Source organism: Pongo pygmaeus, chromosome 6 (assembly GCF_028885625.2).
Source record: "Pongo pygmaeus isolate AG05252 chromosome 6, NHGRI_mPonPyg2-v2.0_pri, whole genome shotgun sequence".
Classification (NCBI taxonomy): domain Eukaryota; kingdom Metazoa; phylum Chordata; class Mammalia; order Primates; family Hominidae; genus Pongo; species Pongo pygmaeus.
Genome location: NC_072379.2, coordinates 8613800 through 8639791, shown reverse-complemented (window position 1 = coordinate 8639791; position 25992 = coordinate 8613800). Strand labels below are relative to the sequence as shown.

General features: G+C 51.2%; 3 protein-coding genes and 1 non-coding gene across 13 annotated transcripts in view; 3 read left to right on the top strand and 1 right to left on the bottom strand.

The window, feature by feature from the left end:
- PTCD1 (pentatricopeptide repeat domain 1) overlaps positions 1–2825 on the top strand; it is a 17643-nt gene extending 14818 nt beyond the window's left edge. For all 5 annotated transcript variants that reach the window (XM_054497123.2, XM_054497124.2, XM_054497122.2 and 2 more), the window contains one exon: positions 1800–2825. In XM_054497123.2, the coding sequence (XP_054353098.1) occupies positions 1800–1982 (183 nt within the window). In that variant the 3' untranslated portion in view covers positions 1983–2825. The remainder of the gene's footprint in view (positions 1–1799) is intronic.
- BUD31 (BUD31 homolog) lies at positions 2338–13451 on the bottom strand. 5 transcript variants are annotated; one of them, XM_054497180.2, is made up of 6 exons: positions 12992–13451; positions 11826–11961; positions 10808–10930; positions 5736–5858; positions 4392–4558; positions 2338–2559 (listed from the first exon to the last, which is right to left on the bottom strand). In XM_054497180.2, exons 3-6 carry the CDS (start codon positions 10899–10901, stop codon positions 2509–2511), a joined length of 435 nt encoding a protein of 144 aa, XP_054353155.1. In that variant the 5' UTR covers positions 10902–10930; positions 11826–11961; positions 12992–13451; the 3' UTR covers positions 2338–2508. The 5 variants fall into 5 exon arrangements, with proteins under 5 accessions (XP_054353155.1, XP_054353156.1, XP_054353158.1 ...); XM_054497181.2 differs by having other exon boundaries at positions 12751–13033; XM_054497184.2 differs by lacking the exon at positions 2338–2559 and adding an exon at positions 2672–2785 and having other exon boundaries at positions 12992–13126.
- Positions 7933–8033, top strand: LOC129041856 (small nucleolar RNA U13). The gene has a single exon (XR_008503984.1). It is a non-coding gene; the product is annotated as a small nucleolar RNA U13 (small nucleolar RNA).
- Positions 13330–25992, top strand: PDAP1 (PDGFA associated protein 1). 2 transcript variants are annotated; one of them, XM_054497179.2, is made up of 6 exons: positions 13330–13459; positions 17045–17136; positions 18488–18595; positions 21574–21695; positions 23973–24124; positions 25248–25992. In XM_054497179.2, exons 1-6 carry the CDS (start codon positions 13450–13452, stop codon positions 25304–25306), a joined length of 543 nt encoding a protein of 180 aa, XP_054353154.1. In that variant the 5' UTR covers positions 13330–13449; the 3' UTR covers positions 25307–25992. The 2 variants fall into 2 exon arrangements, with proteins under 2 accessions (XP_054353154.1, XP_063524216.1); XM_063668146.1 differs by having other exon boundaries at positions 23973–25992.

The following is a 25992-nucleotide window of genomic DNA, read 5'->3' as shown; positions in this document are numbered from 1 at the left end:
AAGCTTATCATATTTAAGTCACAGACAGATGTCCCTGACTTAAAGATGATTCTACACAGGATTTTTCAACTTTGCAATGGTTTTATCAGGATGTAACTCTGTAAGGATCGACTTTGTGAGGGGTTTCTACTAAATGTATATCACTTTTGCATAAAGTCAGGACCCTCTGCTGTGTTGCCAGCAATAGATGCATTTTCCTTTTGTTTTTTGTGAGATGGAGTCTCACTCTGTTACCCAGGCTGGAGTCCGGTGACACGATCTTGGCTTACTGCAACCTCTGCCACCCAGGTTCAAGTGATTTTCCTGCCTCAGCCTCCCGAGTAGCTGGGATTACAGGTGCCTGCCACCACGCCCGGCTAATTTTTATATATATTTTTTTAGTAGAGACGGGGTTTCACCATCTTGGCCAGGCTGGTCTTGAACTCCTGACCTCGTGATCCACCCACCCCAGCCTCCCAAAGTGCTGGGATTACAGGTGTGAGCCCCCATGCCGTGTTGCTTTTTTTTTTTTTTTTTTTAAAGAGACAGAATCACTCTGTTGCCCAGGCTGGAGTGCAGTGGCACGGTCATGGCTCACTGTAGCCTTGACCTCCCAGGCTTAAGCAGTCTCCCACCTTAGCCACCTGAGGAGCTGGGACTACAGGCATGTACCACCATACCCAGCTAATCTTTTACATAGGGTTTCACTATATTGCCCAAACTGGTCTGGAACTCCTGAGCTCATGTAATCCGCCTGCCTCAGCTTCCCAAAGCACTAGGATTACAGGAGTGAGCCACCATGCCCAGCCAGATTGATTTTTGATTTACGATGGGTTTTTGGGGGCGGAACCCTGCTGTCAGGAGCATCTGTACTCATATTCCGTCATGATGGTACACTTGTTTATATTCGTGATTCTGTTGAGTTTTGCTTTCTGTGCTTTCAGGCTCTATCCAGCACCTTAAGGTTTAGAATTGTCCAGTCTTTTGAGTCAAACCTTTTTTTTGTTTGTTTGTTTTGAGACGGAGTCTTGCTCTGTCGCCCAGGCTGGAGTGCAATGGCATGATCTCAGCTCACTGCAACCTCTGCCTCCTGGGTTCAAGCCATTCTCCTGCCTTAACCTCCCAGGTAGCTGGGGCTACAGGCATGCGCCACCACATCCAGCAGTTTTAGTAGAGATGGGGTTTCACCGTGCTGGCCGGGCTGGTCTTGAACTCCTGACCTCAAGTGATCTGCCCACCTCAGCCTCTAAAAGTGCTGGGATTACAGATGTGAGCCACCGCACCCGGCCAAACCTTTTGTCATTGTGTGGTAGTAGCTGTATGTTGGATAGTGCTTTTTGGCTGTTTTTTTTTGGTATATTCCCCCACCAGCTCTCTCAGTCTGTCTGCTGTGTCTTTGCTTTTTTCCCCATATCTCATGGAGCCTATCTCGGCAGTGTTGAGATGATGGTCAGAGGGAGGTGGCTTTGAGGGGGAGGGGCTCGGCAGGCTGTGGAGGCAGAGCTGGTGGGACCCAGCGATTCTGGCTTGGGGGCCTGGGGTGGCAACTGTGGATGGAGGAGCACAGCAGTGCCTATTTGGGAAGAACGCTGTTGGGCAGATGGCTCTGGGCCTGCCCCAGGGTACCCAGCTGGGACCTGTTTCTCTGAAGTAAGCTAGTCCCGTAGTGCGTGTTCACAGCTTTTCTGCCCTGTCCTCTGCAGCCACCTGGAAAGGAAAATGGCAGCCACCAGCTTCCCTGAGGCCTGAGCCAGCTGCCGAGGTTTGGGATTAGCTGTAGGGTAACAGGAGTGATTCTAGCCTCGCTTTTCTAATTCTAGTACCAAGGGAAGAACACCTACCTGGAGAAGATTGACGGCTTCCGAGCCTATTACAAGCAGTGGCTGACAGTGATGCCCGCAGAGGAAACCCCACACCCCTGGCAGAAGTTCCGGACCAAGCCCCAGGAGGACCAGGACACCGGCAAGGAGGCTGATGACGGATGTGCCCTTGGGGGCAGGTGATGGGAGCACAGCTGGAACAATCTGCTCGGCCCCCAGTGCTCTGTGGGAGCCCCAGGACAAGTGAGCTGGTGTCACCTCCTGCCTGGGGGAAGACCCAGGCCCTGAGGAACAGCCGCAGCATGTCACGGGTGTTGGTGTGAGGACACACACTAGGCCCAAGGTGCCTGTGCTCCCAGCAGGTCCAAGTGCAGCTCCAGCCACCTTTGCGTGTCTCCTTCACGGGACTTCCAGCTCCCCTACCTTTGTGTGTCACCTCGCACACCACAAGGGGGCTGGGGCATCTGGTCCCGGGGGCCTGGTGCCGCCCCACTGGGTTCATAGGCCAATGCTCTGAAAGAAGAGACGTGGGGCCCGAGAGGTTTAAAAATTTTATTTTTACAAATCACAGCTGATGGACAGCGAAGCCTTCCCCGTAGAGACCGTGCTCCAACTCGGGCCTGGGGCACTGCTCGCTGCTCCCAGGAAGGGGGTGGCGTCACAGGCAGAAACCTGTGAAGTCCAGAGTCCACGGTGCAGAGCGTCAGCCTCAGCCAGAGCAGCCACGGCAGCCACAGTGTGTGCACTCGATGATGCGGCCCTGCAACAGAGGACAGTGAGACGATGCCACTGCGCCATGCTCACCCCTGCACGCTCACATACGTGGCAACCCTCCCACGAAGGACCTGCCACCATGCCATATAGAGACACACCTCAGAAACCCTTCCTTGACAGCTCTGGACAGGGAAAATTTGGCTCCCTCACGAAGGTAGAAACAGCTGCTGTTGACACCGAGGTTACATCTGTATGTATATTTGTAATACGTTCTGCAAATCCAACACACATTTGCCAATCAAGAAAAAGAAATTGGTGTGAATGAGTCTCGTTATTCTGCTAAGTGAGCATGACAGACCCTGCGATGAGCAGAGGTGGCTCTGCTACTGTTTGGGGACTTCAGGGCGGCCTCTGGGCTGGGACACTCTGGTGGGGGAAGAGGGCAGGAGGCTATGCACTTGAGTCACACCCTTCTGGCCCAGAGCCCCCCAGAAAGAAGGGTCTTGTCCCCAAGGCCTGGTACGGCCCAACGCTTGGCCAGCCAGAAAGCCCTAGAACAGTGGCTTGTGTTTTACTTTTTCAAGTTCTTTTTTTGGAGGAGCAAGACCATAGTTTAAGTAAACAGGATTCTCTGGTGAAACCCAGGTAAGTCTACAGCAGGCTGTTTTGGCCACAGGGCTGAAGCAGCACCCCAGCCCACCAGACCCCGACCTGGACCCCTTGTGCAATCTGGGCACTCAGAGGAGGGGGGCTTCTGCTGCTCTGCCACCCGTCCCTGCCTCCATCAGAAAACCAACACCCCAGTCTTCCCTCGGGGAGGTGGCCCTTGGCTCGCCCCCGCTGCTCAGTACACAAGTCCTCAGCATCCAGCCACAGCTCTCCATCGTCAGTCTCACTGCAGCATAAAGGGGACTCGTGAAGAGGCCCCTGTGTGGAGCTGGGGAAAAGAAGGCCAGGCTGGCAGATAGGCGGTGGGGCCTGACCTCCCAGCTGGGCCAACAGCTGTGCTGAGGGGCTGCGCTGAGCGGCCACTGCTGTGACCCTGCCTCGGGCCACAGCTGCCTTTCAGAGGGGCTTGGAACCGGATGGAGCTCAGCTCCTGTCCCTCAGTACCGCTCCTGTCCCTCAGCACCACTCCTGAGGCGCCTGGCCTAGGAGTGGTGCTTGGAACAGAAAGTTCTGAAAGAAGAAACACAGTGGGCTGGGCACAGTAGCTCATGCCTGTAATCCCAGCACTTTGGGAGGCTGAGGTGGGCGGATCACCTGAGGTTGGGAGTTTGAGACCAGCCTGAGCAACATGGAGAAACCCCGTCTCTACTAAAAACACAAAATCAGCCAGGCGTGGTGGCGCATGCCTGTAATCCCAGCTACTCAGGAGGCTGAGGCAGGAGAACCGCTTGAACCCGGGAGGTGGAGGTTGCAGTGAGCCGAGATGGCGTCACTGCACTCCAGTCTGGGCGACAGAGCAACACTCCGTCTCGGGGGGCGGGGGGCGGGAAAGACAGTGATGGTAATGTTAAAGTATCACTGTGAGGAGGGAAAGGGACAGGAACTCACTGAGTGGTCGCCCTTCCCTGATGTCACCCTGCCACCACCTTGGGATTAGGGCTCCTCACCACCATTTCCTAAGTAAGGAAAGGGGTTCAGTAATTTGCCCAAAAGTGGAGTTGAGATTGGCCCCAGACCTAACAAACACAGCCACACGCTGCCTCACACGGATTCCTGAATACAGGGACCCACTCCCGCGAGGGAGAGCCAGCAGGACATCCAGGGACAAAACGACATTCCAGCCCAACCAGATAACATAAGATCCCCTGGAGTCGACTAGGGCAGAATTTTGAGCTGAAAATAACATCAAGCTTGAGTGTCAGACATTACCACTTCCAGTTTGCTTTTGGGCACGCGGCAGATGCAGTTCGTCCCGAAGTTGGTGTCCCGTGTCTGAATGCACCGCAGGCAGCACAGGTTCTCATACCCTTGCTTTTTCCATTTTGCAATCAGGTTTTTGTCTGCATAGCCTTCTTTAATACAATATTCATAGAGTTCTGTCAAAAAGATGGGGAAAGAGCATCAGGCCATGGTCTAAAAACCTTCCCCATCCTTGATCAAAAAGAGCATTCAAGCCGGGTGCAGTGGCTCACGCCTGTAATTCCAGCACTTAGGGAGGCCGAGGCAGGCGGATCACCTGAGGTCAGGAGTTCGGGACCAGCCTGGCCAACATGGTAAAACCCTGTCTCTACTAAAAATACAAAAATTACTCGGGCGTGGTAGCAGCTGTAATCCCAGCTACTCAGGAGGCTGAGTCAGGAGAATCACTTGAACCCAGGAGGCGGAGGTTGTAGTACCCTGAGGTCATGCCACTGGACTCCAGCCTGGTGGTGACAGTGAAACTCCATCTCAAAAAAAAGAAAAAAAAAAAGGCATTCAGTATTGCAATGGGACAGTCCTTGGAGGAACAAAAAAAAAAGTACTTAGGCCAGGCAAGGTGGCTCACACCTGTAATCCCAGCACGTTTGGAAGCCAATGCCAGGGGATCACTTGAGTAAAGAAACCAGCCTGGGCAACATAGCAAAGGCCCATCTCTACAAAAAATTTAAAAATTAGCTGGGTGTGGTGGTGCACACCTGTAGTCCCAGCTACTCGGGAGGCTGAGGTGAGAGGATCCCTCGAGCCCAGAAGGTGGAGGCTGCAGTGAGCCATCATTGCACCAGTGCACTCCAGCCTGGGGAACACAGCAAGACCCTGTTTCAAAAAAAAAAAAAAAGCCAAGAGCGGTGGCTCACGCCTGTAATTCCAGCACTTTGGGAGGCCGAGTCAGGTGAATCACCTGAGGTCAGGAGTTCAAGATCAGCCTGACCAATATGGTGAAACCCCATCTTTACTAAAAATACAAAAATTGGCCGGGTGTGGTGGCAGGTGCCTGTAATCCCAGCTACTTGGGAGCTGAGACAGGAGAATCGCTTGAACCCAGGAGGTGGAGCTTGCAGTGAGCAAAGATCGTGCCACTGCACTCCAGCCTGGGTGACAGAGTGAGACTCCACCTCAAAACAAACAAACAAAACACACACACACACACAAAACTCAGCCAACATTGGCTCCCCCTAATTTTTCGTGGTAAGAAAAACCATGACTTGCACAAGTTGCGAGAATAAGGATTGTGGTCAGTTCAGTAACTCCAAAAGTGACTCAAGCTTCAAAGTCCAAGAGAGACTGACTAATTACCTCTGCTGATGGCTTTCCGCTTGTAAAAGAGGTCGAAGATGTAGCGGGTTTTCTGGTGGTGGATCCTGAAGATGGGCCACAGGGATTCCACTTTCCTCTTTCCCTCATGTGGTTCTGTTTCAGCTGGGGAGAAACAAACAGTGTGTTTGGGGGAACACGGTCGGTCTGCAAAGGATTTTCTTTTTGTAAGTTAACTAGTGATAATGAATAAATACCACTTTATACCCACTAGGATGGCTGTGGGCGGCAAGCCACCCAGGTGCCGAGGCAAGAGACCGAGGGCACAAGCTGTTCCAGTATAATAAAGTATATAAAATAAGAATAGTTATACTAGATATAGATCTTATTAGATATGATTATATATGAATATCATTAATCATTAGTTTGTGGCAATTACTCTTTATTCCAATATTATAATAATCCTCGCTCTACAATCATAACCTAGGAAACACCAGGCCATACAGAGATAGGAGCTAAGGGGACATAGTGAGAAGTGACCAGAAGACAAGAGTGCGAGCCTTCTGTTATGCCCCGACAGGGCCACCAGAGGGCTCCTTGGTCTAGCAGTAATGCCAGCATCTGGGAAGACGCCCATTGCCAAGCGGACCTTAGTCTAGCGGTAGCGTTAGTGTCAAGGAAAAACACCTGCTACTTAGCAGACCGGGAAAGGGAGTCTTCCTTTCCCCAGGGGGGCGGGTTTAGAGAAGACTCTACTCCTCCACCTCTTGTGGAGGCTCGCCCGCAGTTATCCAGAGGCCTAACCGTCTCCCTGTGATGCTGTGCTTCAGTGGTCACGCTCCTAGCTTGCCTTCATGTTCCATCCTGTACACCTGGCTCTGCCTTTTAGATAATAGCAAATTAGTGAAAGTACTAAAAGTCTCTGATAAGCAGAAATAATGGTGTAAGCTGTCCCTCTCTTTCTCCTCTCTCTCTTTGCCTCGGCTGCCAGGCAGGGAAGGGCCCCCTGTCCAGTGGACACGTGACCCACGTGGCCTTACCTATGACTGGAGGTGGTTCACACTCCTTACCCTGCCCCTTTGTCTTGTATCCAAGAAATGTCAGTGCAGCCTGGCATTCGGGGCCACTACCGGTCTCCGCATCTGGGTGGTAGTGGTCTCCTGGGCCCAGCTGTTTTTTCTTTTATCTCTTTGTCTTGTGTCTTTATTTCTACGCTCTCTCGTCTCCACACACGGGGAGAAACCCACCAACCCTGTGGGGCTGGACCCTACAGATGACTATAATCAAAATTATGGCACAATAACAAGTGTTGGGAAGGATGTGGAGAAACTGGAACTCTCCTACATTCCTGGTGGGAATGCAAAATGGTGAAGCCACTGCAGAAAAGAGTTAGGTGGCTCCTCAAGAAGTTAAACAGGGCTGGCCGGACTCAGTGGCTCACACCTGTAATCCCAGCACTTTGGGAAGCTGAGATGGGCAGATCACTTGAGGTCAGGAGTCTGAGACCAGCCTGGTCAACATGGTGAAACCCCATCTCTACTAAAAATACAAAAGAATTAGCAGGACATGGTGGCGCATGCCTGTAATCCCACCTACTTGGGAGGCTGAGGTGGGAGAATCGTTTGAACCCAGAGGCAGAGGATGCAGTGAGCTGAGATCACACCACTGCACTCCAGCCTAGGCAACAAAGCGAGACTCCCGTCTCAAAAAAAGAAAAAAAAGGGAATGAAGTAAGTACTGATATATTCTACAACACAGATGAACCTTGAAACATCAAACTGACTGTGCCAATGGTTGTACAACTTTGTGAATATACTAAAAACCCCTTAGTTGGATAATTTAACAGGTTGACTTTTGTAGTATATGATTAATATCTCAATAAAGCTGTTATTTAAAAACAGAATAAGCCACCAGGCATTTTGGGAGGCCAAGGTGGGCGGATCACGAGGTCAGGAGATTGAGATCAGCCTGACCAACGTGATGAAACCCCATCACTACTAAAAATTAAAAAATTAGCCGGGTGTGGTAGTGCATGCTTGTAATCCCAGCTTCTCAAGAGACTGAGGCAGGAGAATTGCCTGAACTCAGGAGGTAGAGGTTGCAGTGAGCCAAGATCGCACCACTGCACTCCAGCCTGGGCAACAGCGTGAGATTCCATCTCAAAAAAAAATAAAAAAATAAAAAATAAGCTAAGTAACTTAAACATAATTGTTTTAAAATTAAAAATGTCTATTTTTGGATCCTTTTGTAATTCATGAGTGTGACTGGGTGTTCACATCCATGTGTGAGACGTGCCACTCTCAAACCTTGTCACAACGTTGGCACATTACCCATGTGACAATAAAAAAAGTCTTTTTAATTACAGAATTAGAAAACATAGTTTTTTAAAAAGATCATTCAGTGGTAAGTTCTGTTAAAAGGTTGGTCCCGGCTGGGCACGGTGGCTCACGCCTGTAATCCCAGCACTTTTGGAGGCCGAGGCGGGTGGATCACTTGAGGTTAGGAGTTCGAGAACACCCTGGCCAACAGGGCAAAACACTGTCTCTACTAAAAATACAAAAATTATCTGGGCATGGTAGCCCATGCCTGTAATCCCAGTTACTCGGGAGGCTGAGGCACGAGAAGTGCTTGAACCTGGGAAGCAGAGGTTGCAGTGAGCTGAGATTGTGCCACTGCACTCCAGCCTGGATGACAGATGGCCCTGTCTCAAAAAAAAAAAACAAAACAAACAAAAAAAAGCCAAGAAACCAACCTTGGTCCCTATGCTTTCAGATCTATTTCTACAGCATAATAATTTCTCAAGATAATTCTAGGCCCACAGATGGGCATCCTAATCATCTTGAAGGCACCTCTAATTTCATCTCCCAGCCAAAGTCCTTTAGGGCTAAGGAAAAGCTAAATAAACTAGACCAGTCTACAGGTTCTGAGGGAAGTGGCCGCAGAAGCAGCTGCTCCTTCAACACACGCAGGATCAGGTGGCGCTCATACTTGCCGCAAGGCAGTTCTCTCTCTCTTAGCAGTCACAAGTTCATCTTTGTCTACGACCTCCTCAGTTTTTAAGGAAGAACAGAAGGGGGAGGAGTGGTCAAGACTATCCCTCCCTGTCTCCAGCTTTTAAGCCATTCTATTACCTAGGAATTACAATTCAGCTCAACAAACAGAATGCTGTGATCCAAGCAGAAAAGCAGGTAGTAAAGATTCAGCTGGTACACGTTAAGACGTGACTTGCTCCTTCTTGGCCTCTGCCATGATTGTGAGGCCTCTCCAGCCACATGGAACGGTAAGTCCATTAAATCTTGTTCTTTCATAAATTGCCCAGTCTCAGGTATGTCTATCAGTAGCGTGAAAATGGACTAACACACCCCCATCTCTACAAAAAATTAGCCAAGCGTTGGTCGGGCGCGGTGGCTCACGCCTATAATCCCAGCACTTTGGGAGGCCAAGGTGGGTGGATCACAAGGTCAGGAGATCGAGACCATCCTGGCTAACATGGTGAAACCCCGTCTCTACTAAAAATACAAAAAAAAAAAATCAGCCGGGCCTGGTGGCGGGCGCCTGTAGTCCCAGCTACTCCGGAGGCTGAGGCAGGAGAATGGCGTGGACCTGGGAGGTGGAGCTTGCAGTGAGCCGAGATCACGCCACTGCACGCCAGCCTGGGCGACAGAGCGAGACTCCATCTCAAAAAAAAAAAAAGAAAAAAAAGAAAAAAAGAAAAGAAAAATTAGCCAAGCGTGGTAGTGGATGCCTGTAGTCCCAGCTGCTTGGGAGGCTGAGGTGGGAGGAACACCTGAGCCTGGGAGGTGGAGGCTTCAGTGAGCTGTGATTGAACCACTGCACTCCAGCCTGGGCAACAAAGTGAGACCTTGTCTCAAAACAAAAACAAAAAGAAGAAAAGCAGAACAAAGAATACTTCTTTCTGGAGGTAAAGAATATCTAAACACAAAGTAGGGTTCCTCCTCCCCTCAAAAGTCACCCTTTAGAAGATGAAGTTAATTTACTTTCAAGGACTCGCAAAATCTCTTCTATTCCAGCACGCTCCCATTTCCTTTATTTTGATAAAGAGCTGTTTTGGGAAGAAATCGCTCAGCCCAAAATGACCGTGATTACTGCAATAGGCCGGTCCAAATCTAAACCGCAAAACAAGTACTGAGTATTTAATAGAAGTTATCTGGTACCAACAGTTTTTTTAAAAAGGGGCAAAGTAATTTAACATTGATTTAATTTAGTAATTACTGCAGGTACGACCTCATAATAACCATGATTAGGTTAGTTACAAGCAAGCATTTTAAAAGCTACTTTAAAAAGTAACTTCAGCTGGGTGTAGTGGCGCATACCTGTAATCCCATCACTTTGGGAGGCTGAGGTGGGTGGATCACTTGAGGCCAGGAGTTCGAGACCAGCCTGGCCAACATGGAGAAACCCCATCTCTACTAAAAATACAAAAATTAGCCGGGCATGGTGGCGCATGCCTGTAATCCAAATTACTCGAGAGACTGAGAGGCAGGAGAATCGCTTGAACACGGGAGGCAGAGGTTGCAGTGAGCTGAGATCACACCACTGCACTGCAGCCTGGAAGACAGAGCAAGACTCCAACTCAAAAAATAAAAATAAAAAAGTCAATTGGTAAGTGGCCACACTGTGATCATATAAGGCCAACAGATGCTTGTGGCTTCAGATAAAATTTCCAAAGACAGCATAGGACACGGGTTCACAAAGCAGGATCACACGCCATTTACAAGGAAGTGACAGAAAACAGATGTGGCAAAGACTAATCGATGATACTGAAAAGGAATAGCACTTCCAAGTAAATATATTTTGTATGATTTTAAATATACATTTAACTATAGGTAGACTATTTGATCTATATTTCATAACCTTTTATATTCAAGTTGGCAAAAACAAAAACAACAAAAAAAACCTTTTTTGAGGACCTTTTCATTAATGTTATCTTATTTTCGGGCACTTACAGTATTTCCACAAGTTCATAAGCAAACACAACATGTGAGCGTTAGTAGACCACCCTTTTTATATTTGCATTTATGCCTGTCCCCTGGTGGCATCTAAGCCTGTGACCCTTGGACCCAGCCCACCCAGACAGGAACTCCCCTACTCACCTTCTCTCATCTTTTGATCTAATTCATCCAGTGTTGGCTCAATCAACTCCCAGCCATCTGGGGGTGCTTTCCGGCTTCTTTTGACTTTAGGCATTTTCCTTCCACAGGATAATCTGCAAAGATCTGGGGAAAAAAAATGAATTGGTTTCTGAGTCTCAAATCCCTAAAGGCCTTTGCCAGCCATTATTTCAGTACAGGCTGACTTCCTTGAGTCAGCATAGGGTCATAGCTATGGGACAGGGCTCAGCACCCAGACTGTTCAAATCCTGGCTCTGCTACTTACCCGCTGTGATCTTCAGAAAGGTACTTAACCTTCCTAAGCCTCTGTCTCCTCATGTGTAAAATGGGGATCATGGAAGCTACCTTATGTGGTCATTGCAAAGGCTTCATTATAATTCTATCTATCATGCCTGGTGTATAATGTGCGCCTAAGAGACATTTGCTGTTGTCATTAGCTAACTTCAACTACAAGGCTTAACCCTATACTAGATGTTGGGAACACAGAACAAAAGTTAAGCCTCTGCCCCTTAGAAGGTGACATTTTAGCAAAGAGACAGACAAGAGGAAAAGCAATTACAATAGAGTATAAGGAGGGCTGTGACTCGGGGAGCCATGGGGGTGAGTATTTAAAAAGGCAAAGATGGAAGGCCAGGCATGGTGGCTCATGCCTGTAATTCTGGTCTTGACCAGCACTTTGGGAGGCTGAGATGGGAGGATCACTTGAGCCCAGGAATTTGAGACCAGTCTGAGCAATGAGGTGAAACCCTATCCCTACAAAAAAAAACAAAACAAATCAAAAAAATTAACTGAGCATGGTGGTGGGTGCCTGTGGTCTGAGCTACACGGAAGGCTGAGGCAAGAGGATCACTTGAGCCCAGGAGGTTGAAAGGCTGCAGTGAGCCATGTTCACACTATCGCACTCCAGCCTAAGTGACAGAGTGAGACCACGTCTCAATAACAAACAAAACAAAACAAAAGATAAAATAAAAAAGGAAAGATGGCTGTAAAATCAAAGTACCTTAGGATGTGCTTCCCAAGAGTATAGACAGCAGAAAGATCTCTGGTCTCTGCAGTTGCAGGCTTGGATTCTTGTCCAGCTCTAAAATTATTCTGTGACTTTCAGGTCACTTTCCCTCTCTGGTCCTCAGTTTCTTCTGGAAAATGAGGGCAGTGGATTGGCTGATTGCCAAGGTCTCTTTCACACCAAACAACATATTACATAAAGTCAGGTAGTTCCCATACAAGAGGCCGATCCCAATCTAAATAGCAAAGCGTTTTTCAAACCACACAGCATTTCCTTGCTGCCAGAGAGAACTCAGGTTAAGTATTTACCTTTCAGCATAACAGATTCATCTCTCTCAAATTCATTCAGTCACTCCCTTCTGTAATGTATCTGACACTTTACAAAGACCCCCCTCCCCCACAGAGCCTCCTCTCATGAACTCTCTAAAACAATCATATAGAGGAGGAATCAAACTCTATAAGGTAGAATCAGGGTCACACAGTTGAGAATTTGCAAAGCCTGACTCTGGAGGGCTCCTGATTCCCAAATCAGTGGTCTTCGCACTAGTCTCCCCTACGCTGAAGCTAGAAATAGGTGAATTCCGGTCTCGGCCCCAAGGCGCATAGTCTGTGACAACAAAATGATCGCTTTTCTATGACCCAGGGAAATTCGAGGGCCCTGATCCAGCCTGGAAGTCAGAAGAGGCCTCCCGGAGGTGGAAATGGTAGGCGGTAACCAGATCGAGGAGAAAGAGGAGGTAGGAGGTAATCAGATCGAGAAGAAAGATGTGCCGGGAGGTGTAAGAGAGACTGGGGGCGCTCGGGGAAGGAGGCGAGAAGGAGCGAAGGAAGACAGTGCAGAATTGTAGGGAAAACTCATAAAAAGGACAGCATCTGAACCCAGCTTAGAAAAACAATCAGAAGACAGAAGACGTTCCTACCAGAGGAAACGGCGTGAGAATCCTAGCGGAAAACCCCCAAATCTACCGTCCCCTCAGAAGAATGAACGGGGCGCCGCCTCCTCTCGGGAGCAATCTCCGGCCTCAAGGTCCAAAGCCCGAACACATCCCAGTGGCTGGCTGAGAGTCCAGCCACTCAGATCTCCCTCCAGGACGGTGCAGACCACCGGTCTCCCGCCTCAGCCGTTGTCAAGGTAATCGAGAACAGAGGGAAAACACATACCGGAACCTCCTGGACCTTGGGTAGCTGCTTCTCGACTGACGGCTTCCGCTCTTCAGGCGATCGCTAAGGCATGAGGTCTTCGCGGAGCCCCGCCCTCCCTGCGCGGAGATTGCGTCATCTTAGGTGTCCTCAGCAATGCCTGTATAGAATTCCAGAGCCGCTGTTGCCCTTTGCCCTCACTTCCGGTGGGTGGCCGGCAGGGCCACGCGTCTTCCCGAACGGAGAGACGTGGGGGGCGTTGTTGCCTGGCAGCGCGCGGGCAAGCCTGGACTTAGGCGGCGCGCAGGACGGTCCGGCTTCGTGCGGAGGCCTCCCTGAGGTCCGGGTCCTTGCGGCCACTGCGGCCACTGAGGCGGCGGCGGCGGCTGGCCCGGGCGGAAGAAGTCGAGCCCAAGGTATTTCCGGTTCCGGTGTCAGTTCGAGGCGCCGCCGCCGCCGCCGCAGCCGCCGGAGCCGCGATGCCTAAAGGTGAGGGGCGGGCGCGCGTGGCCCGCAGGCCTGGAGGGGCGGCCGAGGTCCGGCTTCCGCTGTCCCCTCAGCCCGTGCGCGTCTCTGAGAGCAGCGCAGAAGGAGGCTCTCCGCACCGGCTGAGAGCCAGGCCTGGGCCTCCACGCCCAATTGTCCCGATGGGGAAACTGAGGACTGTGGTGTCCCAGAGTCACTCCGTCAGTGGTCTGAGGAGTTTCAGAAGCTCTGGGTCCTCGCCGGCCTAGAAAGCCGGATCTAGGATGCGCTTCTCCGGGCCTAGGGGTTCTGGAATTTATCCCACTTTTTGGCTGGCTGGGAATCTGAGTCACCGCGTCCCGCGCTTGTGCCGGGCCCTCCTGCCTCTCGCGTAAAACGTGGGCCTTTTCTGGCTTCGGTTCAGCCAGGCCTGCCTAGGAAGACTTAAGGAGATGCCCATGAGCATTCCAGACCTGGTTTCGACTCCCCCATTCGGTAGCGGCTCGGTGTGTTCCTTTGAGCCAGTCGCTCCACCTCCTGCGTCTCCGTTTTCTCATTTGCCAATGGGAATAACGATTGTACCTACCTCGTAGTACTGTTGGGAGGCTTCAACTAGGTAATCCACGTGGAGTGCGCAGTACAGTGCCAGGCAGTCGTTAAAAGTGCCCAGTGAAGCAATAACTATTCTTATTTTTAAGGCTTTGCCAGCTCTTGGCCTTGTAAGAAGGTTCATGACTGCCCAGTCCATTGTAGCCCGTCGTCTGTCCTCTAGCCCGTTCTCTGTCCTGTTTCCCCCTTTAGAATCCATAGTCCCCGATTTGAATCCCAGCTATGTCACTGTCTAATTCTGTGGCCCTGAACAAGTTAACCTCTTCCTCATCTGAAACACTGGGCTAATCTTTAGCTTGGTGAGTTGGGGCTGGGGTGGTAAAATGATAGCGCTCATAAAGTGCCTGGCTACCTCCTGGCACAGAACAAATATAGTTGTATTGGTAGCTCATGTGTTATATTGGTTAATGCACTCAACCCACAGTAACATCTGCCTGGAGCGTTTTCAAACCTAAATCGCTTCCTGACTCCAGAGATAATTGGGCATTACAGAGCTAAATGTGTTTAAACCTAGCTCTCTACTGATTTATTCTGTGGCTGGAAAAGTCTCTCTGCTATTGTTCCCCAGTCCCTTCATCTGTAAAAGGAGGTTGCTGAATGAGCCATCCTCCCTCCAAAGTTTTACTTAATGGATACTTTGGGCAAAGGTTGGAGGTTACAATGATAAAACCTTAAATATGAATTCATAGCTAAATGGTCTTTGGGCTTGTGAAAAGCTTTTTTGGGTAGACAAGGTTTACATTTTCTTGGATTAATCTGAAAACCACAAAAAACCGTGAAGGTGTTAAAAGTATCAAACTCCCCAAGAGCAAAGGACCAACTCTTGTTTCCATTATGTTAAGTGCAAATCATTTTTTAAAGTCTTGAAGAGCCTACTATAAAAGTTACTGTGGACCAAGCTAAGGTCAGGGTCCCATAGCCAAGTACATGAGAGGAGAGCCTATAATAATCAATTTCGAGTTGTTACTGTTGCCTGGTGTATTAAGAGAGCAAGAAAGGGTGTTGGTTTTTTTCTTGGCACACTTACTCTCTCACAATAGGACTTTAATAAACATAGACTTAGACACCCCGGGAACCTAGGTAGTCATTAAAAATGGGTGGTGTGATCTGTAGCAGCCCAATTATGGCTTTGCAGCTGCTGTAAGGAATCAGAGGAGGCCAGTATCTCTGCTACCGCCTCTGGAGGGCAGAGCAACTCTGGCTGATTACAGAGTCTCTGCTCACAGAGACAGACTGGAAATCAGGTGGGCCTCAGCTTCCAGGAGAGGTCCTGTGTGGAAGTTGAGGCCACAGCCACCCCTGCATACTTGGGGACCAGCAGAGGGGGATGCCACCCTGCTTTAAAACTGGCTGATGGCTTTAGCAAGGGTCAGCCTGGTGTCCCAGCTGAAGAGGGTCAGACTATAAAACTGACACTTTAACTGCTAGTCACATTTTTAACTTTTAGACTGTGCAGTCAGGGTTGTTTTCAACTGTACTTTGCCAGTCATTTCTTAGTCTAAGCACAAAGTTTTTGCCTGTAGGTTTGGGTTTCTTTTTTTCCCCTTAAGTATTCTTTTTTTGCCATACTACTAAGGTGAACACAAGGTATTTTATTGTGTTTCCAATATCTGCAGTAAATTGCTTATGTGTTCAGTGGTGCTTTTTTTGTTGTTGTTGTTTTTCCACCAAATACTAGATTAGAGGGAAAAGTAACGATCAGCGATTTTTTTATTTTTTTGAGACGGAGTCTCGCTCTGTGGCCTAGGCTGGAGTGCAGCGGCTCAATCTTGGCTACTGCAACCTCTGCCTCCTGGGTTCAAGCGATTCTCCTGTCTCAGCCTCCCAAGTAGCTGGGATTACAAGCATGTGCCACCATGCCCAGCTAATTTTTGTATTTTTAGTAGTGAGGGGGTTTCACCATGTTGACCAGGCTGGTCTTGAACTGGCCTCAAGTGATCTGCCCGCCTTGGCCTCCCAAAGTGCTGAGATTACAGGCATCAGCCCCTGTGCCTGGATATTAGCGAACATTTTTGTAGTGCTTATTCAGTAGCAGGCACTGTTCCAGCAGCTTTCTGTATATTGATTAATTCATCTATCTTTGTGACAACCCTGTAAGGTAGGGACACAGATGAGGAAACTGAGACTGAGAGGTTAAATACCTGCCCAAAGTCATCAAGCCAGTAAGCGTAGAACGTGGGAGTTGGACTCTAAACTTCGTGGTGTTTAGCGGTCTGCTTTGGTCTAAGTCTCCTGGTCTATGAAATGGGACCAGCTATCACTCCTGTACCATAGGTTTGTTCCGAGGATCAACTGTGCCCCTGGCTGACTGGGCGCGGTGGCTCACACCTGTAATCCCAGCACTTTGGGAGGCTGAGGTGGGCAGATCACGAGGTCAAGAGATCAAGACCATCCTAGCCAACCAACATGGTTAAACCCCGTCTCTACTAAAAATATAAAAATTAGCTGGGCATAGTGGCGCATGCCTGTAGTCCCATCTACTTGGGAAGCTGAGGCGGGAGAATCGCTTGAACTAGGGAGGCGGAGGTTGCAGTGAGCTGAGATTGCGCCACTGCACTCCAGCCTGGGTGACAGAGCGAGACTCCATCTCAAAAAAAAAAAGGGGGCCCCTGGCTGTGACAGAACATTGCATAAAAAGCAGGGGTGTAAGTGGTACATGTTTCTGTGGTTGCATCTGAGTCCACTGTGCTTGGATTGTAAGGGACCAGGGGATGTAGCAAGTCACTGCAGTGCACCGTTCGCCATCTTCTCCCCTCCGGTCTTCTGTGTGGGAGCCAGCATTTAGTACACAGTTTGGTGATGCATCAGATGGTCACGAGTTGCTTCCTGCTTGCCTTTGAACACATGAGGGTGGAGGTGTTGGTTTGGGTGGTGCTGGGTGAGGGGTAGGTGAGGCCTCTGTGGTCTCTGATGAGAGCGCTCCAAGCTGGACACAGCCCTCTGGGGGTCAGAGCAGTCAAGGCAGCTGCCTCCGCTCACCTAAACTGCGGGTCTCTGCAGGAAGAAAGGGAGGCCACAAAGGCCGGGCGAGGCAGTATACAAGCCCTGAGGAGATCGACGCGCAGCTGCAGGCTGAGAAGCAGAAGGCCAGGGTGAGTACGTGCCTGTCCAGGCCACGCCAGTGGCCCAGGGTGGCGCTCTGCCGATTTGGTTCATAGAGAGGCCGGGCAAGGACTAACTATTCACAGGGACAAGCCAGAACTTGGGGGTTGGGCAGGCAGTGAGCCCCAGGTGTGAGTCTCAGAACAACCAGTGACAGTCGGGGCGTGGGCATCCTCTGCCTGGATGGGTTAGAAAGAACTGTGGCTGCTCTGCAGCAGCTGCCTTAGTTGGGCCCTGTTCTTGGTCTTGTGCACCTACTTTCAGGAGGATCTCCCTCCTGCAGGCCCTGTCCATTCACAGCTCGAGCTCCCAGCACCCCTGCTTGTCTGCTGCAGCCACACAGGATGATTTGCCACACTGCACATGACATGTGCCCTGCCTTCCCACACCCCGGCATCAGCATGCTCTCCACGCCTGGAGACGTTTAGCCTCTCCTCCTCTGTGACTCGTGCCTCACCTCCAGCCAGAGCCGATTTAGTAGTTCCCTCTCCTCTGCTCCCGTAGTACATTGTCCAGGCCACCATTAGGAAACAGAATACGTTCCCATCGTCAGCATCTGCATCTTACCATATCATTAGATTCATGCCTGGATCAAGGGCCTAAGGGAGCAGTCAGGGCCAGATGGGTACACAGCTGTGACGTGCCCCAGGACCCTCAAGAAGGAAAGGCCACATCCAGCTTTGGGGTCTGGAGAGGGGTCCTTGGGGGAGCCGGCAGCTGAGCAGGACATGGAGAATGTGTGGGCAAGTGCCAAGAAGTGAAGGACATGAGGTTTCTGTAAGGGAGATTTTTGGTGGGAAGGCAGGAAAGGTGGAGGGAAGCAGCCTTCCGAGGTGTTGTTCTGGGAAGCTGGTGCAGGAGGTCACCTGTGTGGGTGGGTCGGGGGGATGGCTTGCCATGGAGTGGGAGTGGAGAGTGGAGAGGACTCGCCTGGGAATGCCAGCATGATTTGGCAGCTGCATGCGGCAGGTGGGAGCTGAGTAGGATGGTGGTTTTCAGCCTAGTGGCTGAGTCCTTCTGACCCCAGGAAACAAGCTTCTTACCCTGGCTGCTGAGGTGGCTGGGTTAGGAAGGGGAGCAGGGCCTTCTGTGGCTCTGTGAGGGGCTTGCTGGACTACGGGAATGGCCTCTAAGCTGTGGTGCCAAGTGCATAGGCTGCCTGTGTCTGGCCCAGGTCCCATTCCCTGGGGGCCAGGGTCACAGTAGGACCCTTGTCATCCTTGGTTCCAGCCTTCCAGAGGCTTGATTTCTCAAGGTCCACAGTTTGGGGGGTGATGGGGTCATAGTCTTGGGGATTTGTTTTGCATTTTTGATTCTGCAGGTTGTCCATTTCTGAAACAGGAAGAAGAGGAGCAAAAAGAAGGTGGAGATGGGGCTGCAGGTGACCCCAAAAAGGAGAAGAAATCTCTAGACTCAGATGAGAGTGAGGATGAAGAAGATGACTACCAGGTACTGAATCTTCTGAGGGCCTGAGGCCTGGACTCATTAATTCAACAAAGAAACGTTGAGTGACCATTTAGTACTAGTCCCAAAGGTAGATGCAGACAACATCCTTGCTCTTGAGGGTTTACACTCTACGGGAGATACAGACAACAAAGAAGTAAACGGACAGTGTCATTTCAAGTAGTGAGAAGTGTTACTAACAAAACAGACTGTGATTGAGGGGACTTGGAAAAGTGTTGTGGTGGTGAAGCAACTTATAAACTGAGATCTGAAAAAATAAGGTGCAGCCAGCTTTGTGAAAATTGGCGTGCAGAGCAGTTGAGAAACTAGATTAGCAAGTGCAAAGGTCCTGTGGTGGGAATAAGCTTGGCATGTTTAAGGATCAGAAAGGGGCCAGTGTAGCTGTGAGTTAGTGGGTAAGGAGCGGAGTGGTCCAGATGAAGGAGGAGAGATTGGCAAGGGAACCTCCTGTGTAGCTGTTGAAGGGGTTGGGGTCTCTTTTCTTTCTTTCTTTTTTTTTTTTTGTGACGGAGTGTCACTTTGTCACCCAGGCTGGAGTGCAGTGGCATGATCTCAGCTCACTACAACTTCCGCCTCCCAGGTTCAAGTGCTTCTCCTGCCCCAGCCTCCCGAGTAGCTGGGACTACAGGTGCCTGCCACCACGCCAGGCTAATTTTTTGTATTTTTAGTAGAGACAGGGTTTCACTGTGTTAGCCAGGATGGTCTCCATCTCCTGACCTCGTGATCCACCGCATCAGCCTCCCAAAGTGCTGGGATTATAAGCGTGAGCCATTACCCTGGACCCTTTTTCTTTTTTTTTTTTTTTCGAGACAGGGTCTCGTTCTGTCACCCAGGCTGGAGTGCAGTGAAGCTGCAGTGAAGCACCGCAGCCTCAGCCTTCCAAGTAGCTGGGACCAAAGGCACACGCCACCACACTCACCTAATTTTTAAATTTTTTGTAGAGATGGGGATCTCACTATATTGCCCAGGCTGGTCTCAAACTCCTGGGCTCAAGTAATCCTCCCACTTCACCCTCCTGAGGTGTTGAGATGGCAGCAGCATGAGCCACCATGCCTGGCATGGGGTTTCTTTATGGTAGGTAGTGGCAGCTGGGGAAGGCCTTGAAGGGATTGAGAGACATGACCAGATATGCTTTTTTTTTTTTTTTGGGAGATGGAGTCTCTCTGTCATCCAGGCTGGAGTGCAGTGGTGCGATCTCGGCTCACTGCAAGCTCCGCCTCCCGGGTTCACGCCATTCTTCTGCCTCAGCCTTCCGAGTAGCTGGGACTACAGTAGAGATAGTGTTTCACCATGTTAGCCAGGATGGTCTCGATCTCCTGACCTCGTGATCTGCCTGCCTTCGCCTCTCAAAGGGCTGGGATTACAGGCTTGAGCCACTGCGGCCGGCCTCCAGATAATGCTTTTAAAAGATTATTTTACTTTGGGAAGCCAAGGTGGGTGGATCACAAGGTCAGGAGATCGAGACCATCCTGGCTAACACGGTGAAACCCCGTCTCTACTAAAAATACAAAAATTAGCCAGGCGTGGTGGCAGGCGCCTGTAGTCCCAGCTACTCAGGAGGCTGAGGCAGGAGAATGGCGTGAACCTGGGAGGCGGAGTGCAAGTGAGCCGAGACCGTGCCACTGCACTCCAGCCTGGGCAACAGAGTGAGACTCCGTCTCAAAAAAAAAAAAAGATTATTTTAGCTTCTCCATGGAGAGTGAATGATAGGATGTTGAGAGTAAGAGCAGTGTTCAGATCAGAAATCCTGGGCCGGGTGCGGTGGCTCACGCCTGTAATCCCAGCACTTTGGGAGGCCAAGGCGGGCGGATCACCTGAGGTCGGGATTTCGAGACCATCCTGACCAACATGGAGAAAACCCGTCTCTACTAAAAATACAAAATTAGTCGGGGGGTGGTAGTTCATGCCTGTAATCCCAGCTACTCAGGCTGAGGCAGGAGAATCGCTTGAACCCAGGAGACCGAGGTTGTGGTGAGCTGAGATCGTGCCATTGCCCTCCAGCTTGGGCAACAAGAGCGAAACTCCGTCTCAAAAGAAAAAAAAAAAAAAAGAAATCATGGCTTGCCCTAGGATGATGACAGTGGCAGTGGAGAAGAGTGGACAAGTTTAAGCCGTATTTGGGGGTTGCTGAAGGAACGACGAATCAAGGATATGCTTAGGATTGCAGGGAGGGTCTGGTTGGGTAAAGGATGAATCTCGAGTTCTGTCTTGAACATGTTAAGTTTACAGTGCCAGGCATCCGAGTGGAGGTGTAAGTGTGCAGCTGGACTGGAAGTGTGTGGAGGGAGCTCTGTGGAGTGGAAGCTGTCTCCCTGCCCCCTTATGGAGAATTGATGGAATTGACAGGGCCTGAAACTTTGACCAAGCCTGCTGCATTGAGAACACACTGCCTTCTTCTGGAACTTCCCCAGAGGAGGTGGAAGGTGCAGATTCCGGGTTCTTGGGCCAGCGTCCCAAACCTGTAGAGTCTGTGATCCAGTAGCTCATTCTTGAGTTACATGTCCAGTCCATCAGCTAAGGTGGGTGGGAATTGGAATTGGTCGTGACAGCACACACTTGGCCTACCCTGCCCTGGGGATTCCAGCCCAGCGCTTCTTGCAAGAAGAATCAGGCATGGGATTCCATGGAAAACTGCTTTTGGAAGCCGAGCTTGAAGTGGGGGAGTAGTGCTGTGTGAGCGCTTGCAAGTTGGGGTAGGGCGCACCTCTCATCTCCCACCTACTTCCTGGTTGACTTGGGCAAGTTATTGGACCCCGAGCAGCCGTTCTGTGGGCTCTTCCCAGGCTGATGAAGATGCTCCAGAGAGCTGTACCCACTGTGAGAGTTGGGCTGAGCACTACGTGGGCTAGGGGTGGAGCAGGAGTTTGTCCTCATCCGGATGGGCTGTTGAGAGATGGTAGGAGTGGCCCTCAGGGGCTCCACAGGACCTTAACTCCAACAACCAGCTTCTTGCCCTGTTCTAGCAAAAGCGCAAAGGCGTTGAAGGGCTCATCGACATCGAGAACCCCAACCGGGTGGCACAGACAACCAAAAAGGTCACACAACTGGATCTGGACGGGCCAAAGGAGCTTTCGAGGAGAGAACGGTAACGTCACTGGCTGGGCCTTGTGTCCCGGGGAATACAGGCTAGCAGCTGGCCTGTGGGATGCTAAGGTCCCCAGTTGCCTGGGAGCTGTGGCTGTTTGTTTCTGTCTCATTCCCCAACAGCCCTCCAGTAGCCTTTAAAAAGCCACACAGAATTTGTTTACACCAACTGATACGTGATATCAGGGGATATAGGACAACAGGCTCAGACCTGAGCATAACACTTGAGGTAATGGTGCAGGATACAGAGGGTTGCCCTCTTTTCCCCTCTTCCAGAGCACCACACCCTGGGGAGACTTCCCTTGCCCCACTCATCTGACCATTCCTGACCTGCATCCATCCGTAGTGTCGTGGCCATAGGGACTGGAAGGGGGCTGTGAGCCTGTGCCGGCCAGAAGGCAGTCCAGCCCAGTGCAGCTCAGCCAGCTGTCCCAGGCCTCTCCAAGTCCTGTGTGAAGGTGAAGCTGTAAATATCTTCCTCAGGAGTTGTATGAAGATCAAGATCCTGTACTGAAGTGCCTGGCACAGGATCAGTCCTTGACTGGTGCCCTGACTTTTGGCAGCCGCCAGGTGACCTCAAGGGCCTTAACAAGAGGTTGAAGCCTGCTGGTTTCTCTCCTGACTGGGCATTTAGGATAATGGCTGAGGGGTGTGTCTTTGAAAGCCTCATGGGGAAGGCCATGAGCTTGGGTGTGATTGCAGCTGCTAAGGACCCTTCTGTCCCCCTTCAGTAGCTTCCTCTTGGCACTGACTTCAAAAACCCAGCAACCTGGGTATTCTGCCATTGTGGTATTCTGCCATTGGCAGCTGTGCAGCCTTCGATAAGGCTGTGCCCTTTCTGGGCATCAGTGTCCTCACCAGTAAAAGGGATCCTGTTGCTCCCTCCCTCTGCCCTTTGGGGTTGCAGAGACGCCCTGCCTGGCACTTTGCTTTCACTGAAGGGCCCTGCAGAGTCTTTGGGCTGCCTCAGTCATCATTCCTGAGGCTCAGCTTAGAGGCTTCTGAGTGTGGCACATCCCTCCTGGGCTAGGATCTGCGGTTCACCGGGTATTATCTCCTCATCTCTGTAGTAAGGCATCTGCTCTTCCCACTCCGAGTCCCTCTCCCTCCCCTCTAGCTAGCTCCTATACCTGGTTTCTCATTACTCCCCAGTTCTGTGTACCTTGAAGGCCTCTGGGAGGCCGAGTCTCTCTCCCAGCCTCCTGCCAGGCAGGGCCCTCCCCTCCTCCAACACTTGGCTCTTCCAGGAACCCAGTACAAATAAGCCCTCCGATCTCATCCCGAAGGGCATCCACTCCAGTTCAGAATCTCAAGCTTGGGAAGATCCTCAAAAGGAAGCTAACGACCTTCACCACTGACTCTACTCAGGGGGTTCATTCCTGACACTTTGTCCCATGGGAGCCCAGTGATTACTCCCATCACCCTACTGATAGGGCCTGTCCCCTTGGGGGGCAGCACCGTGCACATCTGAGCTGCTCTAAGAATGGGCCGTGTGGTGTTGACCTGAGACTGGGTGTGTCTGTTTCCCATTGTGGTCCTCATCCTATGCCCTGTGGCGGCTGCTTCCACTTCTTCATTCCTTTTTTTGTTTGTATTTTTTAGAGATAGGATTTCACTCTGTCACCCAGGCTGGAGTGCAGTGGCGCAATTGTAGCTCACTGCAGTCTTGAACTCCTGGGCTCAGGCCATCCGCCTGCTTCAGCCTCCCAAGTAGCTGGGACTACAGATGTGTGCCACCACACCTGGCTAATTTTTAAATTTTCTATTTTGTACAGAGTCTTGCTATTGCCCAGGCAGGTCTCAAACGTATAGCCTCAAGTGATCCTCTTGTCTTGGCTTCCCAGAGTGCTGAGATTACAGGTCTGAGCCACCACGCCCAGCCCTTCCTTCCTTGTAGGATGTGGTCCCCACTGCTTTCATCCTCCTGGTCATCTTCTCTGGAACACTCTTGGCCTGGTCCCCCTTCTCTCCATGGCCACCAGAGCCTGATCATGAAGCCCTCAGGCATCCTCCCCTCCCTGCTGTAGCTGGACATTGTCCCCTCTCCCGCTGAGGCTTTCTGGACATCGCAGATGTTTTCTCCCTGGGACTCTCCCTCCTGCTCACTTTCTTGGTGAACGTCCACCAAGCAGGGGGTTCATGGAGCCAGGGACTCAGAGCCAGAGCACCCCTTCCACCTCGGCCCTAGGCCGAATCCTTGGTCTTTATTCTAACTCCCGTCCAGTTTGGCAAACAGTGGTGGGAAAGATGTCCCCGTGACACCATTTTATCCACACAGAGAAGAGATTGAGAAGCAGAAGGCAAAAGAGCGTTACATGAAAATGCACTTGGCCGGGAAGACAGAGCAAGCCAAGGCTGACCTGGCCCGGCTGGCCATCATCCGGAAACAGCGGGAGGAGGCTGCCCGGAAGAAGGAAGAGGAAAGGAAAGGTAAGGGCTGGGCTGCGCATGCAGGGACAGGCCCCAACTCTGGTCCTGGGCCAGCCACAAAGCACTGAACTCGTGTCCCTGTCCGCAAGGTGACAATGAGGTGAGGAGTGACTGCTGCCTAGGAGGTCATTCAGGAGAGGCCCACCCTCCCTGTGCCTGCCCCTCCCCGGGGGACTAGGAGGGTCCAGCGACATCATGGGGTCAGATGTAGGTTGAAGTCTCAGCAGAGCACCATCCACAGTAGGTGGACAGTCACTCCTGCTCCGAACAGCGGGAGGTCACAGGAAACCATGCCCCTAGTACAGACCTTGCCTGAGGCTCACAGGTCCCACCAAGGTCTCTGGTGCCTTGGGAACCCAGGAGAGCTGCCTGAGGTCACCGCTGTCCCTCTGCAGGGCTTGAGAGGGTGAGCTGGATACACAGCAGTGCAGACTGGCTTGACATCCAGCCCAGGCACCCCTTTTCCTGTGCTCTCCCTCCAGGCAGGCCAGAGGTGGTGGAGGTTCCTCTAGGCCAGAGTGGCTATGGGAGTTGGTCCAGTTTATAGGCGCATTCGACTTGCAACCTTCCATCTCCCGGGGGTCTGGGAGAGCCCCTACATGTCCATCTGTCCTGCCTCCTCACCAGACCATGAGGAAGCAGGCCTGGAAAGGGGAAACCAGTTGCTCAGGGACATTGTCACCCGCACCAGAAATCCAGTGATCCCAACTTCCCATTCAACCCTGCTTCACAAACCCCAAGCAGGAAAGGACTTCACATGTAACTGTTGGAATGTTTAGATTTTAGACTTCAGAACCCGTGGAGGGAGGTTAGAATTACAGGGTTCTGCTGGGAGGTGAGGTGAGAAGTTTCCATTTGCCCACAGGAGTGTGTGTTGGTGGGGCTTTGTGGAGGGAACAGCTTTCTATAAGGTGGTCTGGCCACTGAAGCATGTCGGGAATGTTGGGGGGCCGGGGTTATAGCTGCAGCAGAAATCCTCTCCCACGCCTCGGCTCTTCTCTGTTGCACAGAATGTTTTCTGCAGCCTTTCAGACCTAAAGTTCTAGGGTTCTGGCACGTGTGTTGGGAGGGGGTGGGGGGGTTGCTTTGTTTTAACCCCTGCCCTTCTCCTCCCACCTCTCAGCAAAAGACGATGCCACATTGTCAGGAAAACGAATGCAATCGCTCTCCCTGAATAAGTAACCACGACCCGTGGGAGGAGATGCCGGGGACCTGGGCCGCGCTGCCAGGACCTCTGCTGTGTCTCGCCCACCCTGTGCCCTGGCGCCGCTGCAACAGCCCCTCACGGCCAGAAGCCCCCCATGGCCTGGGGCCTCCTCTTCATCTTGGCACAGAAATTGTTTGGGGGATGTTGGGGGGGACTGGGGGAGGGGCAGCTGCTATCTTTGAGACAGAAAGATGCAGGACAGCATTTCATATGTAACCATTTGAATGTTTTCGCTGTTTTTAGAATTCAGAGCCCTTGCTGGGGGGTGCCTTGGAGATGGGGTAAGAAGAGCTTTCATTTGTCTGGTAGATAGCATGTAAGGGGTGGTTGTCCCAGGAGGCAGCTGCTGACAGGTTTGCTACACCCAGCCCCGGACTGTGTTGCCTGGGTGCTCATTCAGACAGGGGCTGTCATCTAGGAGCCTGTGCCCCTGGGTCCTCGAGGGTCATGGCTTGTCCCTGGTCAGTCCTGTCTGATCGAGGCCTCGCCTCTCCGCCCTTCCCTGCTCGGCTCCTACCCACCTGGCTAGGGCCAGTGCGTATTTTTAACCCTACCCATTGATCATTTCAAGAAACCTCTGTTTACTGTGTGGCACCCAGGCAAAACATGCCCCACAAATTCAACTTGTATATTTGGCACATTAAACTTGACATTATCGTAA

Bases quoted from the DNA above. Each gene is read 5' to 3' on its own strand.
- BUD31 (XM_054497180.2), bottom strand. From the start codon at position 10,901: ATGCCTAAAGTCAAAAGAAGCCGGAAAGCACCCCCAGATGGCTGGGAG. The intron at 5,859-10,807 runs GTGAGTAGGGGA...GTTTCTCCCCAG, and splicing joins AGATCAAAAGATGAGAGAAG to CTGAAACAGAACCACATGAG. The intron at 2,560-4,391 runs GTAATGTCTGAC...CCTCTGTTGCAG, and splicing joins CCAAAAGCAAACTGGAAGTG to GGCCGCATCATCGAGTGCAC.
- PDAP1 (XM_063668146.1), top strand. The intron at 17,137-18,487 runs GTGAGTACGTGC...TTTCTGAAACAG, and splicing joins CTGAGAAGCAGAAGGCCAGG to GAAGAAGAGGAGCAAAAAGA. The intron at 21,696-23,972 runs GTAACGTCACTG...TTATCCACACAG, and splicing joins GAGCTTTCGAGGAGAGAACG to AGAAGAGATTGAGAAGCAGA.